General features: G+C 35.2%; 1 protein-coding gene, 1 long non-coding RNA gene and 2 other non-coding genes across 5 annotated transcripts; 3 read left to right on the plus strand and 1 right to left on the minus strand.

Moving 5' to 3' along the window:
- The first annotated feature begins 5,599 nt into the window (after positions 1-5,599).
- Positions 5,600-10,866, plus strand: LOC123890215. Its single transcript, XR_006802776.1, has 2 exons — positions 5,600-5,924; positions 6,091-10,866. It is a non-coding gene; the product is annotated as an uncharacterized LOC123890215 (long non-coding RNA).
- LOC123893415 lies at positions 5,834-5,936 on the plus strand. Its single transcript, XR_006803510.1, has one exon. It is a non-coding gene; the product is annotated as a U6 spliceosomal RNA (small nuclear RNA).
- Positions 10,867-12,044: 1,178 nt separating the features above from the next.
- LOC123893416 lies at positions 12,045-12,147 on the plus strand. Its single transcript, XR_006803511.1, has one exon. It is a non-coding gene; the product is annotated as a U6 spliceosomal RNA (small nuclear RNA).
- Positions 12,148-12,603: 456 nt separating this feature from the next.
- On the minus strand, positions 12,604-17,521 carry LOC123889493 (subtilisin-like protease SBT1.2). Of its 2 annotated transcripts, XM_045938843.1 has the most exons (2): positions 16,328-17,360; positions 12,604-14,244 (listed from the first exon to the last, which is right to left on the minus strand). In XM_045938843.1, exons 1-2 carry the CDS (start codon positions 17,169-17,171, stop codon positions 12,788-12,790), a joined length of 2,301 nt encoding a protein of 766 aa, XP_045794799.1. In that variant the 5' UTR covers positions 17,172-17,360; the 3' UTR covers positions 12,604-12,787. The 2 variants fall into 2 exon arrangements, with proteins under 2 accessions (XP_045794799.1, XP_045794798.1); XM_045938842.1 differs by lacking the exon at positions 12,604-14,244 and having other exon boundaries at positions 14,349-17,521.
- Between the last annotated feature and the right edge of the window lie 699 nt (positions 17,522-18,220).

Genomic DNA, 18,220 nt, shown 5'->3' on the forward strand with positions numbered 1-18,220 from the left:
AACTTATCCATAAGGGGTAAAAGGCAATTGGTACCACATGCATTAGTCGTGTCTAGGGATGACATGACATAGAATGATTGACATTAGATACATTAGGGTAAATGCGCATATATTTGATAAATGGTATGTGACATTATCTGGTTGATCTGTGCTAAACTTTAGTAATTGATAACTGTTTAATACGACGTTTTGGACGTGAGTTAGAATATGTATGATGTAGTTCGAAAGTGTAAGACCTTTCTTATACTCGTATGATATGCGATTATGTTTTCTAACTCTCTGCTTTGTGTTATTTGCTGGACCTTTGGGGGTTCAGATATTCAGGCTGAGGATCGTGCCGACGTTTAGACTGCTGTTCTAACGTGGTGTTGAAGTACTTTTTGGTGAGGAGACTTAGCATAGATTACTCCTCTTAGTACTAGCTTTTGACTAGAGTTTGTAAATAGTGAATGCTCTGGTAATGTAACATCGAGTCGGGGTTTACGCTTGGATTTCATCGTATATCGGTGTTACCTTTTTGTTATGCTAGTTCTTGTATAAGTGGCATCCTTAGGGATGAATTTGGCTTATGTATATATATATGTATATATATATATATGCATGCTTGGTTTGAAATGAATCCGCTGTTGCTTTTCATGTTAAATTTCATGATGCTCTGTGTGTATGGTTGTGTTTTAATTACCGCGTGGCACTCTGCCTTTACACTTGTTGAAAAGTTTTTAAAATTACGTTTTTAAGGGTAGTATGGGTTAGGGTGTTACAAATCCATTTAAAAAAAAAACACACCACTCCAATAAAAAAACACCAATTATAAACCATAACCACATTTTGTAATTTGGTTTGGAATTGGTTTGAAAATTTAGGCCCAATAGCTAATTCAGGCCCAATCTTCAATTTTTTAAAATTCTTTATTATATAATAAAATAATTAATTAAAAGAGAGGAGGACCGGTGGTCAACTCCGGACCACCGGCAGCCGGTGCGGCGGCGCTCCGGCCGGGACGGCGGCGGACGACGGATTCCGGCGGACCTCCGGCGACTTTCACGGCGGTCGGCGGTGGCACTCCGGTGGCGGCGATGGTGCTCCGGCGGCTGGCGGTGGTGCTCCGGCGGACGGCCACCACCAACCACCCATACTATTTTAATATTATTTTATTTTAAAAATAATTAAAAAAATCAGTTTTTAATGTTTTTAATTTTTAAAAATAATTAAAAAAATCAGTTTTTTTTTAAAATAATTAAAAAATCAGTTTTTAATGTTTTTGGTTTTTCAAAAATTTAGTATTTTAATTTTTTTCCTATTTATTAGTTTTTTTTTGTATTTAAAAATCAGATTTTTTAATTTTAAAAATTACTCTTTTTTTAAATAATAAAAAATATTTTTAAAACAATATAAAAAATAAGTTTTCGGCTAAGTAAAAAACAATTTGGGTTTAAAAAAAGTATTTTGTGGGTTGATTATAAACCAATTCAATCATAAAATTAATGAAAAATTATATTTTTAAAATAATTAATAAATCTATTTTTTTTAATCAACTAATAAAAAAAATTAGTTTAAGTAAAAAACCTATTTAAAATTGGATCATGTGAATAACTTAAATTTTATTACAAACCGGTTATAAATTGGTTCGATCCGGTTAATAATCAAATCCAAATTAGTTTTAAAAAATAACCGGTTTGTTATTGAAATGGTTTTGATTTAAAACTAAAACCATCAATTAGGTGTGGTGTGGTTTCCAAACCATGCACACCCCTATAGAGGAGCTTGGTTGAAAGTGAAAACATGTGTTACTTCTTACTTGTGTCCAAATTCCCTTTGTGGCAAGAAAAGCCAGAAGCAGCTTTTGATGATTAAAAAAATGGAAAGAAAAAGAAAAACCCATATTACAGATGGCAAAGAGATGCCTTGTTGGAATCATTGTACATGTGCTCCTCATTTCACATGTATATAGCACGTGTATATGATGTAGCTTGCTCTTCTACTATTACTTTGGAAAATTATTAATTTTAGATCATCAAAACTAGAGCTGTCAAATGGGCTGGCCCGGCCTAGTCCGATCCGGTCTGGTGGGCCAGTCAAAATAAGTTGGCTGAACTGGTTCGGCATAATTATTATTGGGCTAACATTTATCCCGGTCTGATCCTTGTGGGCCAACTTGGCTAATGGGTCAGCCCGACTCATTTCATATTACTTTTTTTTCTTTTTATTCAATATTTTTATATTATTTTTTATATATTAATTATTCATAATTATCAATTTTATTGAGACATTATTTGATGCAAGTGTAAATAATTTTTACATCAACACTAAATATCAATTAAACTCTAATTTTAGGTAAATATACCCTATTTTATTATGCTTACACATTTAAATATATTTTTTATAATAATTTATCAATTAAATCATAATTTTTCATCAATTTAATGATGGGCTAATGGGTCAGCCCAAAGCCCGGTGGGCTAGCCCAGCCCAACCCAATGTCCATATGGGCTAAATGGACTTGGCCCGAAAAAACTCGATTGCATTTTGAACTATGTTTTCAATGCTACACTTTTTTCTCATAAGTTCCCTTCATAATTTTTTTTTGGTTGATCACTACTGATAATTTTATTCGAAATATTATTTAATACTAAATGTATTTTACAAAGGTTAAAACATTAATTTGATATTTTGTTGGAGTCTAAGTGTAATCTCTTCTACTCCATCCAGTACTTAATATAAGAAAAAATTCATTTTTTAAATATATTGAAAGATCAATGTATCTAGATCATATCATAGACTAGATACATCAATATTTCAATATATCTAAAAATTGAATGTTTTTTATATTAAGGACTAGAAAGAGTATTAGACTTTACCGCTATTGATAAAAGTTTCTCAAAGGTCACTCATTTTTATACTATTCTCCCATCAACGAATTCACAACGAATTATGTAACTATGAGTGAACATATGAAAATTGATTCATGGTACGATTCGAAAGAAAGATTCCCTAAGTCGATCTAATTTGTGTTGCTCATCTTTGTAAAATGACTAACATTTCTAATTTTGAAGTCAAATAATTACTTGAAGTGGCATCTTGAGAAGAGATCGGTTGAGAGGAAATAGAAGAGTTCAAGAAAAGTTGAAAAGTTTCAATTGGAAGGTTGAGAGGAAGAAAAATAGTGTGAGAGAAAGATAGGAAGAAGAAAAGTTCGATAGAGTGCGAGCAGGCACAAATGTATGTGTATGGTATTGGGGGCAGCTGCCCCTAGTTAGCCAAATGTAGAACGATCAATCTTTATTGATTAGATATGGAGACATATTGTAAATTGCAACTCACGTAGTTTGACGCTCATAAACCATGCTCCCATTAGGGTCTTTCAGTAATTTCCTTATTCAAATGTTTGATCAGTAAATGTTGAATTAATATGATTTTTGTCCTATTCAAAATTAAGTATTGCTCGCTCCAGTAAATTAATACTTATTTAACCTTTGCAATCTCTAACTTTTTTTCTTAAACTTTTTCTTAAACATATCCTAGTAGTTACATATAAAGGAGATATCGAATTTTATTTTTCTTAGAGATTCTATTTACCATTTTGTTATTCTACACCCAATCAAATAACATCTCTCTTTTATTTTAACAGTGTTATAAATTTTGCAACTTCTATTTTTTTTAATTGAAAAAAAATAATAAAAAATACTCATATGTGAACTAAATAATAATGTCATTATTATTAACCCTCTTGTTTTTAGGGTAAGGGGGTCACGGTATACCAAGGTTTGACCGCGAGGTAAATGAAATTTAAACAAAAATTATTCTCATTAAAAATCGAACTCGAGTTCTTTCAAACAATATAATTTTATTATTCTATCATTTATATATATTCATCAATATTTATATAATTAAAAACTGTAGCATATAAATATTTGTCCCCACCACTTAAAATTTCTGGATCCGTCTCTGTGCACGAGAGAAGTTTCTATTGGCTGAAAACTCTGTATGTTCAATTTCTGACTTTTGTCATTGTACATGTGTGCCATGAGTTGAACGAAGAACTTCGATTTGTAACTTTATAAAATGGCTTAATTGCACAGTTGATTCTTATCTTTATTTTAAGTTTTAAGTTGTCCCTTATTTTTTAAAAATTTCAAATTTTGGTCTCTTATATTTTCTTCCGTTTAATAAGTTAGTCTCTCCCGTCAAATTATTGACTAACGACGTTAGATGTGGACACGTGGCAAATGGAATACGAAATTTGACTTATAGCAACGGCCGCTGTCCGTAGGTAAAAGTCAGTTTCGCAGACCAACAACAACCAACCTTCATCGCCGCTGTTTCGATGCATTCCTTCGTCTTTAGGCTGTCTCCGGCGATGTTTTAGATGACTTCGCTTTGATTACGGTGGAGGATCGGTACTGTTGTTTGTTGTGGTGGTTGTAGCGTTGACGTTGGTTTCGAGGTTGCGAAGAAGAGCGTTGAGCCAATTAGGTGCGGTTTGGAAAGAGTTGTGAGGATCGTTGAGGTGTTTTTTGTTGATCGGCCTCTGTGAAGTTTTTTTTTCTGTTTTTGCTCCCATGGTGTTTAGCAGGCGATGGGGTTGAGTTTTTTGTGGCCTTTTCTGTTTTCTTTCCTTATTGTATAGATGGCCCTACCTCTTTGTATTCAATTTATAGTACTTCTTGTACTATGTTTCTTAATAAAATTTTGTGAAATTGTGAGGATCGGAGGCTGATTGTTGTTGTTGGTCTGAATTGACTTTTACCTACGGATGATGGCCATTGCTATAAGTCAAATTTGTTCTCATTTGCCACGTGTGCACATATACGGCGTTAGTAAAAAATTTGACAGGAGGAACTAACTTATTAAACGGAAGAAAAGATAAGGGACCAATTTGAAACTTTTAAAAAATAAGGGACCAACTTGAGACCTAAAATAAAGATAAGAGACCAAATATACAATTAAGGCTTATAAAATCATACCGAGAAGTTTAATCATATTATAATGTCACCATGTTATGTTAGAGAAATACTTGTATGGTCTTGGTCTCATTTGGTCACACACACATAACAAAATATACATATTATTTAATTATTTTTTCTTTGTACCTTTTTCTCAATTTTGTGAGTGTGACCAAATTGTGACCAAATATTAATGGTCCATGCAAGTATTTCTCGTTATGTTATGTTAGTTTTTGTTTCGAATTCAAGTCTGCAAAATTGCATTCCTGAAATATTATCCGCGCTATAGTTTTCGTGTGAGCTATATATTGGACCTAAGTTATTTGTTTTTAGATGCACCAGTCGAAAACACTTTAAGTTTATATCTGACTTTTTTGTTTTTCTATTGCACTCTTGTATTAGAGTGTTGTGAGATGTAGTTAAATATTTGCTTTGAAGAGTGTTGGTGTGTACTAGGGACGAAGGAAAGGTTGACGGTAGTCTATGTGTTGTAACAATTTTCACATAGTGATATTCTTTAATTGTCAGTTTTGACAACAAATATAGTTTTTTCTCCGATTTTAAAATTTTCACGTTACAACCACTATGTTTGCAAGTTGCGATGATAATATATGATATACTACTGTATAAATTAAATCCCATAACATATATTGGATAAGTTCTATTTCATGAAAACTGTAAATTGATTCAGAAGAAGCAATTATTTTGATATTCTAAACAGTAAAAAGAGTTCAAAGCAATTATATATCTTTCTTTCTTTTGCCTCAGTTGGTAAAAGCGTTATTAGTTTTTCTGAGTAAAAAAGCGTTGTTTTGTTGTGCTATAGTCCCACATCGCTTACATGAAAGAATTATCAAGTGTTTATATAACGCTTTAACACAACATTGTTTGTCCCTTCGGGGACATCCGATAAAATTGGAACGATACAGAGAAGATTAGCATGGCCCCTGCGCAAGGATGACACGCACAAATCGAGAAATGGTCCAAATTTTTTTGTAACTTTTTTTTTTTTTGAAATTTTTCTGTTCATCAAATTGCGTTTTCCTTTTTCGAAGAATCATATGCAGCATATCGCCATTGTTCCCTCTTATTGTCTCAGTTCATTTTTAAGTTTTGTTCCTAATTTTACGGTTTTTATTTTTTGCAGATTGAAGCTGAATGTGTAAGAATCAAAGATTACAAACAAAATCCTAGACGGATTAATGAGTTGATGAAGATAATCCAGTTGCAGTAAAGTAAATCAATGCATGCTTATGACTATTTGTCTATCAATTATCTTAATTTTGAAATGTAGGGTTAAATTTTTCTAAGGTTTGATTTTTATATCTTACAATGAAATGCAGTGTCACTAGATTTTATACGATTGATATGATATTAACATGTATGCATGTGTTACTGCTAAATTTGTCAATAAAATGTTTTGTGATATAATCATATAAAACATAATTGAAGTATTGCTCCTAACTTTTTTGTTGTCTCTTCTTAATTGCTGAATTTTATATGTCTATTTACCTTCTTTGTTGAATGTCTTTTTCTTATGATTAAGGAAACAACTTAGATGTAATTCAATTTCAGGAGAAACTGCACTACAAAATATATTGACTTACTTTCAAGTTTTTCTTCTTCAGTTTTTTCTTTTCTAAAATTCCTAAAACAAAATTCAGCTGAATAAACTCTGCGAGATATTAAGCAACGGAACCAATACAACACGGATAATTAATAAGCTCTAAGAAAAACTTAATAATAATGGCTGTAGTTTGCTTTACCACTCCTCTCCATGCTACTTAGTCTTCCAATTCATCGCTATTGGGTTTCTATCCCAGTAAGAACAATTTTTTGAGTGTTTCGTGTCAAATTCCCATTTGCATAGGTCATAGTATAGTATCAACACCTTTTTTCACCCTTTTTCTTGAATTTTACTCCTTGAGGTGCTACAACCTCCATTGATAGATGGAGTTGGGACTTCCCACATTTGCTGCTCTCTTGTTGAACATCTTTCTTCTCATTCCATCCTTAAACTTAACTGAGACTAGGACAGTTAAGGCTGAAGCCTCTATTAATCTGCGTGATTTCATGGCAGCTAACATCTCTGTTAGCGAAACTGGATATCTTCTGACCTTGTATGACAATGCTGCAAAGGGGGTTGACATAATCATCTGGCCTAATATTGTATATCAGTCTAGGGTCCAATGCACTGTGGAATCACAGTTTGCTTTACCACTCCTCTCCATGCTACTTAGTCTTCCAATTCATCGCTATTGGGTTTCTATCCCAGTAAGAACAATTTTTTGAGTGTTTCGTGTCAAATTCCCATTTGCATAGGTCATAGTATAGTATCAACACCTTTTTTCACCCTTTTTCTTGAATTTTACTCCTTGAGGTGCTACAACCTCCATTGATAGATGGAGTTGGGACTTCCCACATTTGCTGCTCTCTTGTTGAACATCTTTCTTCTCATTCCATCCTTAAACTTAACTGAGACTAGGACAGTTAAGGCTGAAGCCTCTATTAATCTGCGTGATTTCATGGCAGCTAACATCTCTGTTAGCGAAACTGGATATCTTCTGACCTTGTATGACAATGCTGCAAAGGGGGTTGACATAATCATCTGGCCTAATATTGTATATCAGTCTAGGGTCCAATGCACTGTGGAATCACAGTTCCAGCTCCCATGGCTAAAGCTTGATGTGTGGTCAGTCACATCTTCTTTTGTCATGATTTCAGATTTGACAGCTGTAAGGCTCCATCTTGCGTGAGCTGAACAGAAAAGAGTTTAAATTCCCCTGACATGAGGTCATGTCATTGAGGTACCTTACATGACAGAGAAGTTCACACTTTTAGTGTGTCCTCTGGAAGGCCTATCGGACCAAGGTTCTGAGACCATACAGCAATGACAATGAGGTTGAATCCTGGCGCTATAAGATCTAGTTTGAGGATTGAAGGGTTTGTAAAACTTGGCCCTCTGACTGAGAATCTTGTGTACACTTTGCTATTACAGTTCCTCAAAATTCAATCCTAGCAAGTGGCCTTGTTGTGGAGTTTATGTAAGATTTCAAGTCGCCTAATTCATCAAATCCTACCAATATTGCAGGCATGACACATGTACATCAACCAAATTTTCTTCCAAGTTTAGCTCTGTGTTTGCCAAGATCATAGAAGCACCACCTGTTTCTTCACAACTTGACCCTTTTCTGATCTTCTGTTAACCCCACGATTGCATATTTTTCCTTGAATTTTGTCCTTTGGAAGAGACACTTTGAGGCAAAAGTGCTTCTTCCAAGGTTAGTTATTGGGATTCTGCATATTTGCTCTGGATGTATTATGCTTATAAGTTATAAGGCATGTGTGTTTTTTAACCGGTTTTTCCCATATTTGAGTTTGATTGGATTTTATATTTGAGTAGGAAGAATGAGGCATGCCCATTATCTTCTCTGGTATTTGATCGCAGAAACCTGGTATAAGTAATGAGTTGTTTACTGTGTTCAATTTTGTTATTTTTTGTGCCTTCAAATTTATGAAATGTGACTTCGTTTGGAAATGTCTTATTTAATATTATTTAAGTGTTTGTTATTATACATTGTTTGTTGATTTTGCTGGCTTTGCCTATCCACTTTGAGCTGGATATTTATTTATTTTTTGAATGGTTGAGCTGGATATTTATTGTAACTGTCATTTTGAGACTAGCACTACTGTTTTGCTTCAATAACTTAGTGTTGGCACTTGGCATACATATCAGGAAACTTGACGACTCTTAATTTTGAAATGGATTTTATTAGGCATACGTATTTTGAAGTAATATTTGTCTATGTTCAACATTATTTGTGTACTTCATTTCCTTAACATATCTCTATGGGTTGTCCAGGTGAAGGAATATGATTGGAATTATTCAGCATCGCCATTGTTCCCTCTTAATGTCTGAAATAATTTGAAGTTTTGTTGCTGATTTTAGGGTTTTTATTTTTGCAGATTGAAGCTGAATGTGTAAGTATCAAACATTACAAATAAAACCCTAGACGGATTAACGAGTAGATGAAGCTAATCTAGTTGCAGTAAAGTAAACTAATGCATACTTAAGGCTATTTGTCTGTTGGTTAATTATCTTATTTTTGCAATATAGGGTTAATTTTTTAAACTGTTTGATTTTAATAGCTAACTTAATACTCTGATTTTGAATCATATATTATTATGTACACAATTTATTCAATGGAATTATTCAACTAGTTGATTTGTATGTTCTGTTCATTTTTTTTAATTTTTTTTTGGTGATATGATCAAATAAAACATGACTGTGAAGTTCAATTTAACCCCTTTTGTTTTTTTTGTCTATTTACCTTGTCTTTTTTCCTTATGGTAAAGAAAACAACTGAGATGTTCTTGTATATGATTTTGGAGATAATTGATTGATGCAGTTCAATTTCATGAGAAACTGCACTGCAAAAATTTGTGTGTGAAAATTCTGATTCAAGAAACAAGTAAAGACCAATTATTTAACCTTTATAAATGGACTTACTTTTAATATTTCCTTCTTAAGTTTTTCCATTAGAGATGCTCTAAGACTCCTGATAGTCTAATAGAAAATTCAGCATAAACTTTAGACAAACTAATAATGACAGTAGCCTATTGTACTAGTATGTTTCTCCATGCTACTTAGGCTTCCAATTCACTGCTATTGTTGGGCTTCTATCTATGTAAGAACCATTTTGTTAGTTTATACATGTCAAATGCCCTTCTGCATTGGTCATGGTATCCACACACATCTTGTAATAGTGTAACTCATGCTTTGATTCTTTGTTTAAATAGCAGCTTCTTGTGTTTCATTTTGACTTTTACTCCACGAGGTGCCGCAAACAACGTCCACTGAGTAGATGGAGTTAGGACCTCCCAAATTTGCTACCCTCCTGCTGAACATCTTTCGCCTCATTACATCCACCGAGATTGAGGGATAGTTAAGGCTGAACAATCCTCTATTCATCTGCATGATTTCATGACATCTAACATTGCTTTGCGTGATACTGAATATTTTTGATCTTGTAGAATCAATGTCGCAAAGGTGGTTGACATATTCATCTGGCCTAATATCATATATCAGTCATGGAATCAATGCTGCTATTTGTGGATTAACATTTCCATCTCCCTTGACAAAAGCTCCAGCTGATTTGTCTTCGTCAAGTACTGGTCTTCCTGTGTATCAGTTACATCTTCCATCTTGGTTGAGCTGAACGGATACGAGCTGCAATTGCACTAACATGAGGCGTGGATGACATGTCATTGAGGTACCTGACATGACAGAGACGTTCATTCTTCTGATGTTCTCTGGAAGCCCTATCGGACAAAGGTTCTGAGGCCATGCAACAAATAATCTCGACTCTTGGAGATATAACATCTCGGTTTAAGGATTGAAGGGTTTGTAAAACTTGGCCTTCTGGCTGAGAATCGTGTAAATGCTGGTTCTCTAGATCTAGACTTTCATATTACAGCTCCTCCAAATTCAATATCAGCAAGTAGCCTTGTTGTGGATTTTATGTAAGATTTCAAGGTGAGTGATTCATCAAGTCATACCAATGTTGCAGGCAAGACAATAACATCAACCGAATCTTCTTCCAAGTTTAGTTGTGTTTGGCAAGATCATAGCAGCACAACCTGTGATAGAACACCTAGGCATATCTAGAAGGAAGTGGGACTCTGGGGAGAGAGTGAGAGTTAGTTAGAGGTGTTGGGGTATTTTTCCTTGCGATTCTGTTAGAGAATGTTATTAAAAACAGGGTAGTGGTGAGTATGGGAATCATTCAGAGATATTGTTAGAATTGATTAGGAGAGTTTTCTCTCTGGTTAGGAATCTTTGACTCTGGTTATCATTTTCCTTCATTGTAGAGCCTTTGAGCTCATCTTTATTACTTTAATAATACAGTTTCCTTATTCATAATTTGCGAGTTCTATCAACCTGCTTTCTTCACAACTTGAGTACATAACCTTTTTATGATCTTCCATTGACACCCCAATCGCATACATACCACCTGCTTGTAATTTTCATATTTTCTTGGTAGTTCATGTGCTAAATTTTGATGTTCTAATAAAATTGTTTAACTTATCAGAAAAAAGTTATTTGCTATTGCTTGATAGTCTGTTCAATAGGTAAATGAATTCTCCATTGAGAACTTGTCCATTACCCAAGTGACCTATAGCTCAGAATTTCATGTCAAGTATGCTCACCAATGGTGGCTATCTAAGGAGCTTCACTGGCAACCAACATGATATTGCCATTGAGCCATTGTTTCTGGACAGCAATACTATCATCATATAGTGGCAGCGGGTACTGTCAGATGCCACCAGTATTGCATCAGTAGAGATGCTTCATCCCCGCTGCTAGAAACAGAAGATTACAATCTTGACTAAGAAATTGGGTGAATGTTCTAAACATAAGAAACTCACTGTTATGTGGGAATGAGAATTATGAATATGATCAAACCTAGGCCATTAGTTGATCAAGTGCATCATTGCATACAATTTCTACCGCTGACCATCCAAGTAGACAGGGCGTGCCGAATTTGATATGTGTGGGGTGCATGTTCAAACATGTGATTTTCGATACTTAATGTGTGTGATTCTCGTCACTAGATTATTTGAAAAAAATAATCACATTATAATGTTAGTTTTTGAAATATCTGCATATTCATAAGAAAAAACTTCATAAAATTAATTGCAATTGGAACATATAGATGGACTTTTCGCTTACAAGAGTTTTTACTTGTGTAGTTGTGTTCTAGTTACCATTGTCTCAAAAAGTTAAATGTGAAATGATAATAGTATGTATGAAACAACTTAAATCCATAACATATACTGGAGAGATACTGTTTAATGAAAATTGTGAAACAGTGGGAGTATCTTTGGCACTGATGGTATGTTTGGAACGGTGAAGATCTAGTGATTTTTTTGTATCAGTTTAACTCTACAGTTTAATCACAATCATAGCAGTGGAAGGTAAGAGCCAAGAGATGTATTTTGTAAGAGTAGTTGATTTTGTGAATATAATATAATAGTCCCACATCGCTTACATGCATGATGTTTGCAGTGTTTATATAACACTTCAACACAACATGATTTGTCCCTTCGGGGACATCCGATAAAATTGGAACGATACAGAGAAGATTAGCATGGCCCCTGCGCAAGGATGACACGCACAAATCGAGAAATGGTCCAAATTTTTTTTGACTTTTTTTCTTTCGAATTCGTTCTCTTTCTTTCTTAATCTTCGTTTTCCGAACTATGCATCTTCATTTTTCCCTCTTAATGTCTGAATTAATTTGATGTTGCTGATTTTAGGGTTTTTCGTTTTTGCAGTTTGAAGCTGTTGGTGGAAAGTATTGAAGATTACAATCAACTGCTAAATTTAGGGTTTATTTTTTATTTTTTTGCAGATTGAATAAATTTTGCTTTGTTTGAATGTTTATTTACTTTCTGTCATTGTGGAATTGAATATCTTAATACCTTATGGGAAAGATAACAACTTAGATTTCATTCATGATTTTGGAAAATTTCATGAGAAACTGTTCTACGAAAATTTGTCTGAGAAAAAAAAAGAAGTAAAGAAGAGATTTTTTGACTAAAAATTGGCAGGACCAATTATTTAACCTTTATAAATGAACTTATTTTCAAGATTTCATTCTAGAATATTTTTTGTCAACTAAAACTCATAAAGCAAAGTTTAGCATAAACTCTGCTATTAGACATAAATAAAGCAATGTAACCAATGCAACAATGATAATAAATAAGCTCTAAACTTAATAATAATGGTTGTTTTTGTTTTTGTTGTTGTTGTTGTTGTTGTTGTTGTTGTTTTGTTCATGCTACTTAGCCTTCCAACTCACTGATATTGGACTTCTAACTTTGTAAGAACCATTTTGTGAGTTTATCCATGTCAAATGTCCTTCTGCAAAGTTCATGTTATCGTCGCCTTTTTTGACTCTTTTTCTTGATATGAACCAAACCCTGTAACTCAAGCTTTGATTTATTTTTTTGAATACTAGTTTCTTGGGTTTTACTATCACTTTTACTCCTTGAGGTGCCATAACCTCCACTGAGTAGATGGAGTTAGGATTTCCCACATTTGTTACCCTCCTGCTGAACATTTTCCTTCTCATTCCGTTGGTAAATATTACCGAGATTGAGGGATAGTTAAGGCTGAAGCCTCTATTCATCTGCATGATTGCATGGCAGCTTACGTTTCGGTGTGTGATACTGAATATTTCTGACTTTGTATAACCAATGCTGCAAAGGTGGTTGACATAATCATCTGGCTTGATATCGTATATCAATCCGGGATTCAATGCTCTTTGTGGATTCACATTTCCAGCTCCCATTGCAAAAGATGTAGCTGGTTTGTCTTCATCGAGGATCGGTTTTCCTTTGTGGTCAATTACATCTGCTGTTGTCATCATTGCAGATTTGATAGCTGCAGGGCTCCATTTTTTATGGACGGAACGAATAAGAGCTGCAATTCCGCTAGCATGAGGACATGACATTGATGTACCTGACATGACGGAGAAGTTCACTCTTCTAGTGTCCTCTGGTAGGCCTGTAGGACCGAGGTTTTGAGGCCATGCCGCTATGATGTTGACTCCTGGAGCTATAACATCTGGTTTAAGGATTGAAGGGTTTGTGAAACTTGGTCCTCTAGCAGAGAATATTGCTACTGCTGGTGCTCTAGATTTGCCTATTACAGTTCCTCCAAATTCAATCCTAGCAAGTGGCATTGTTGTGGAGTTTATGTAAGATTTCAAGGTGACTGATTCATCAAATCCTACCAATGTTGCAGGCAAGAGATGAACATCGACCGAATCTTCTTCTAAGTTTAGCTCTGTGTTTGTTAAGATCATAGCAGCACCACCTGCTTCCTTCACAGCTTGACCCTTTTCTGATCTTCCATTGACACCTCGATCGCATACCACCATTTTGCCTTGAACTTTGTCCTTTGGAAGAGATCCTTTGAGGCAAAATTGACTCTCGCTATCTCCACCAGTCAGGTAAACCAGCTCAAGTTCTTTGCTATTGCTTGATATTCTGTTGTTCACTGGATACATGGATTCTCCATAGAGAACTTTTCCATTGCCCATGCGAACTATAGCTGGGAATTTCCTGTCAAGTGTGCTTGCACCAATAGTGGCAATCCAAGGAGCATCATTGGCAACAGACATTGCCATTGGACCATTGTTTCCTGCTGCACATATAACTGAAATCCCTTTCTCAATTGCTCTAAAGCTTCCAATGGCAATACTGTCATCATATAGAGGTACCGGAAAACCACCTAGGAATTCGTTCTCTTTCTTTCTTAATCTTCGTTTTCCGAACTATGCATCTTCATTTTTCCCTCTTAATGTCTGAATTAATTTGATGTTGCTGATTTTAGGGTTTTTCGTTTTTGCAGTTTGAAGCTGTTGGTGGAAAGTATTGAAGATTACAATCAACTGCTAAATTTAGGGTTTATTTTTTATTTTTTTGCAGATTGAATAAATTTTGCTTTGTTTGAATGTTTATTTACTTTCTGTCATTGTGGAATTGAATATCTTAATACCTTATGGGAAAGATAACAACTTAGATTTCATTCATGATTTTGGAAAATTTCATGAGAAACTGTTCTACGAAAATTTGTCTGAGAAAAAAAAAGAAGTAAAGAAGAGATTTTTTGACTAAAAATTGGCAGGACCAATTATTTAACCTTTATAAATGAACTTATTTTCAAGATTTCATTCTAGAATATTTTTTGTCAACTAAAACTCATAAAGCAAAGTTTAGCATAAACTCTGCTATTAGACATAAATAAAGCAATGTAACCAATGCAACAATGATAATAAATAAGCTCTAAACTTAATAATAATGGTTGTTTTTGTTTTTGTTGTTGTTGTTGTTGTTGTTGTTGTTGTTTTGTTCATGCTACTTAGCCTTCCAACTCACTGATATTGGACTTCTAACTTTGTAAGAACCATTTTGTGAGTTTATCCATGTCAAATGTCCTTCTGCAAAGTTCATGTTATCGTCGCCTTTTTTGACTCTTTTTCTTGATATGAACCAAACCCTGTAACTCAAGCTTTGATTTATTTTTTTGAATACTAGTTTCTTGGGTTTTACTATCACTTTTACTCCTTGAGGTGCCATAACCTCCACTGAGTAGATGGAGTTAGGATTTCCCACATTTGTTACCCTCCTGCTGAACATTTTCCTTCTCATTCCGTTGGTAAATATTACCGAGATTGAGGGATAGTTAAGGCTGAAGCCTCTATTCATCTGCATGATTGCATGGCAGCTTACGTTTCGGTGTGTGATACTGAATATTTCTGACTTTGTATAACCAATGCTGCAAAGGTGGTTGACATAATCATCTGGCTTGATATCGTATATCAATCCGGGATTCAATGCTCTTTGTGGATTCACATTTCCAGCTCCCATTGCAAAAGATGTAGCTGGTTTGTCTTCATCGAGGATCGGTTTTCCTTTGTGGTCAATTACATCTGCTGTTGTCATCATTGCAGATTTGATAGCTGCAGGGCTCCATTTTTTATGGACGGAACGAATAAGAGCTGCAATTCCGCTAGCATGAGGACATGACATTGATGTACCTGACATGACGGAGAAGTTCACTCTTCTAGTGTCCTCTGGTAGGCCTGTAGGACCGAGGTTTTGAGGCCATGCCGCTATGATGTTGACTCCTGGAGCTATAACATCTGGTTTAAGGATTGAAGGGTTTGTGAAACTTGGTCCTCTAGCAGAGAATATTGCTACTGCTGGTGCTCTAGATTTGCCTATTACAGTTCCTCCAAATTCAATCCTAGCAAGTGGCATTGTTGTGGAGTTTATGTAAGATTTCAAGGTGACTGATTCATCAAATCCTACCAATGTTGCAGGCAAGAGATGAACATCGACCGAATCTTCTTCTAAGTTTAGCTCTGTGTTTGTTAAGATCATAGCAGCACCACCTGCTTCCTTCACAGCTTGACCCTTTTCTGATCTTCCATTGACACCTCGATCGCATACCACCATTTTGCCTTGAACTTTGTCCTTTGGAAGAGATCCTTTGAGGCAAAATTGACTCTCGCTATCTCCACCAGTCAGGTAAACCAGCTCAAGTTCTTTGCTATTGCTTGATATTCTGTTGTTCACTGGATACATGGATTCTCCATAGAGAACTTTTCCATTGCCCATGCGAACTATAGCTGGGAATTTCCTGTCAAGTGTGCTTGCACCAATAGTGGCAATCCAAGGAGCATCATTGGCAACAGACATTGCCATTGGACCATTGTTTCCTGCTGCACATATAACTGAAATCCCTTTCTCAATTGCTCTAAAGCTTCCAATGGCAATACTGTCATCATATAGAGGTACCGGAAAACCACCTAGAGACAAGGATAGAACGTCCACGCCATCTCTGATTGCCACATCCATTGCAGCCATGATGTCAGAGTTATAACAGCCATTGAACCAGCATACTTTGTACACTGCAATGTGAGCACCAGGAGCCATACCTCTTGCCACACCTTTTGCATAACCAAAAACACTCGCCATTGGCACCGGAACTCCACCAGCAGTGGATGAAGTGTGTGTTCCATGTCCAGATGAATCTCTTGGGGAGAGATATTCTGGAATTCTTGTAGGTGATACTGCAAAATGGCCTTTTGTGAAGTACCTTGCACCAATGAGCTTTCTGTTACAATTGGAAGAGTTAAAGGCTTTCCCTGATTGGCATATACCCTTCCATTTCTTGGGAACTGGAGGCATATCATGATCATTGAAGCTAGGACTCTCTGGCCAAACACCAGTATCAAGCACGCCGATTATGGTTCCGTGACCGAAACCTGCTTGATACCAACCATTTTCTTTTGCAGCATTGAGTCCTAAGAACTTGTAAGAATAGGTGGTTTGAATTTGGAGCTGCCTATCAGGCCTAATTGAGATAACATCAGGATGTTTTTGCAGGTACTCAAGCTCAGTCTCGGTTAACTGAGCTGCGAAACCGTCCATGGCGGAACGGTATGAGTATAGAAGGCGTGAAGAAGGGTCCTCATCAGAGGAAATTGTTTGTTGTATGAATGAAAGATGCCATTGTAGTTTAGTGGTGAACAATGACTTGGTTGTGCCATGAGGGTGTAACTGAACAATGTAAGTTCCGAGAGTTTGTGCATGGATGGTGAGAATGAGAAGAAAAAGGGTGAGGAAAAAGAATTGAAGTTTGGATTCCATTGCTTGTTATTGTTGTAGTATGAGAAGAATGTGTTGTGGGGTGCATGATTTTGTTAAGGAATTGAAGGGGTATTTGAAGGTGGTGAGAAGAATTCAAAAGTGAAGCGTTTTTTGATGTGTATTCTGTAAGTAAGGAATATGAAGCTCGTGAAATATAAGAGCTCTTCATCACGAGGATCCTTTGTTGAGAGAGAGAAAAAACAGAAGCTGCTGAAATTGAGAAACTTACTGTATGTGTCACGAGATGTTTTGCTTAGTTTTTATAGATGACTAAGTAACCGTTATTTTCAAATTCATTGAAATATTTGTTTCTATCTTACTAAAAATAAGCTCTTTTGTTTTGACAGAACTTAAATTAAGCTCTTAAAGTTGCCTTTTTCCATTTTAACTTAACTTTATAATATAAACACGAACGCAGACATGGACACTAGACACCGAACACGGACACTGACATGTCGACCCCAATAATAATTTGAAAAAATGACACAATTCAATGTAATTATAAGTGTCGGTGTCGGACACCGACATGTGTTCGACACCAGGACACGCTTAAACTGAAGAGTTTCCGTGCTTATTTATTATAGCCAAGAGAAAGAAATAAATGCAAGTGTAAGAGAGAAACATTAGCATTAGCTTTATTATTTTATTTTTTTCTTCTTTCTTTCCTCCCTCTTTTTTTATTTTTGGTACAATACAACCCCTTTTCCTTAATCCTTAATATCATAAAAAGGAAGTGTAATTTGTACTACAAGAGAAATAGAATTTAGAGTGTAGAAATCAAATAATATTGGTTTATTGTGTTAATTACTAAGTTAATGAGAGTAAGAGGAGCCTAAAGAATGAATTGTTGGAACAGATACTACTAGTGTACTGCATTCATTTATTAAACATGTACCTACGCTCCTTTAACTTGCTATGCATTGCAATGGCTCCCTCTCCTCTGCCTCTCCTCGTGCTGCTGGTGGGGGATCAACATCTCACTAGGAAACCTCAAACAAGAATTTTTTATTAATATACAGTCTTAAATTATTCTACTATATTTTTTTCCT

This window comes from Trifolium pratense, linkage group LG6 (assembly GCF_020283565.1).
Source record: "Trifolium pratense cultivar HEN17-A07 linkage group LG6, ARS_RC_1.1, whole genome shotgun sequence".
In the NCBI taxonomy this organism is placed as follows: domain Eukaryota; kingdom Viridiplantae; phylum Streptophyta; class Magnoliopsida; order Fabales; family Fabaceae; genus Trifolium; species Trifolium pratense.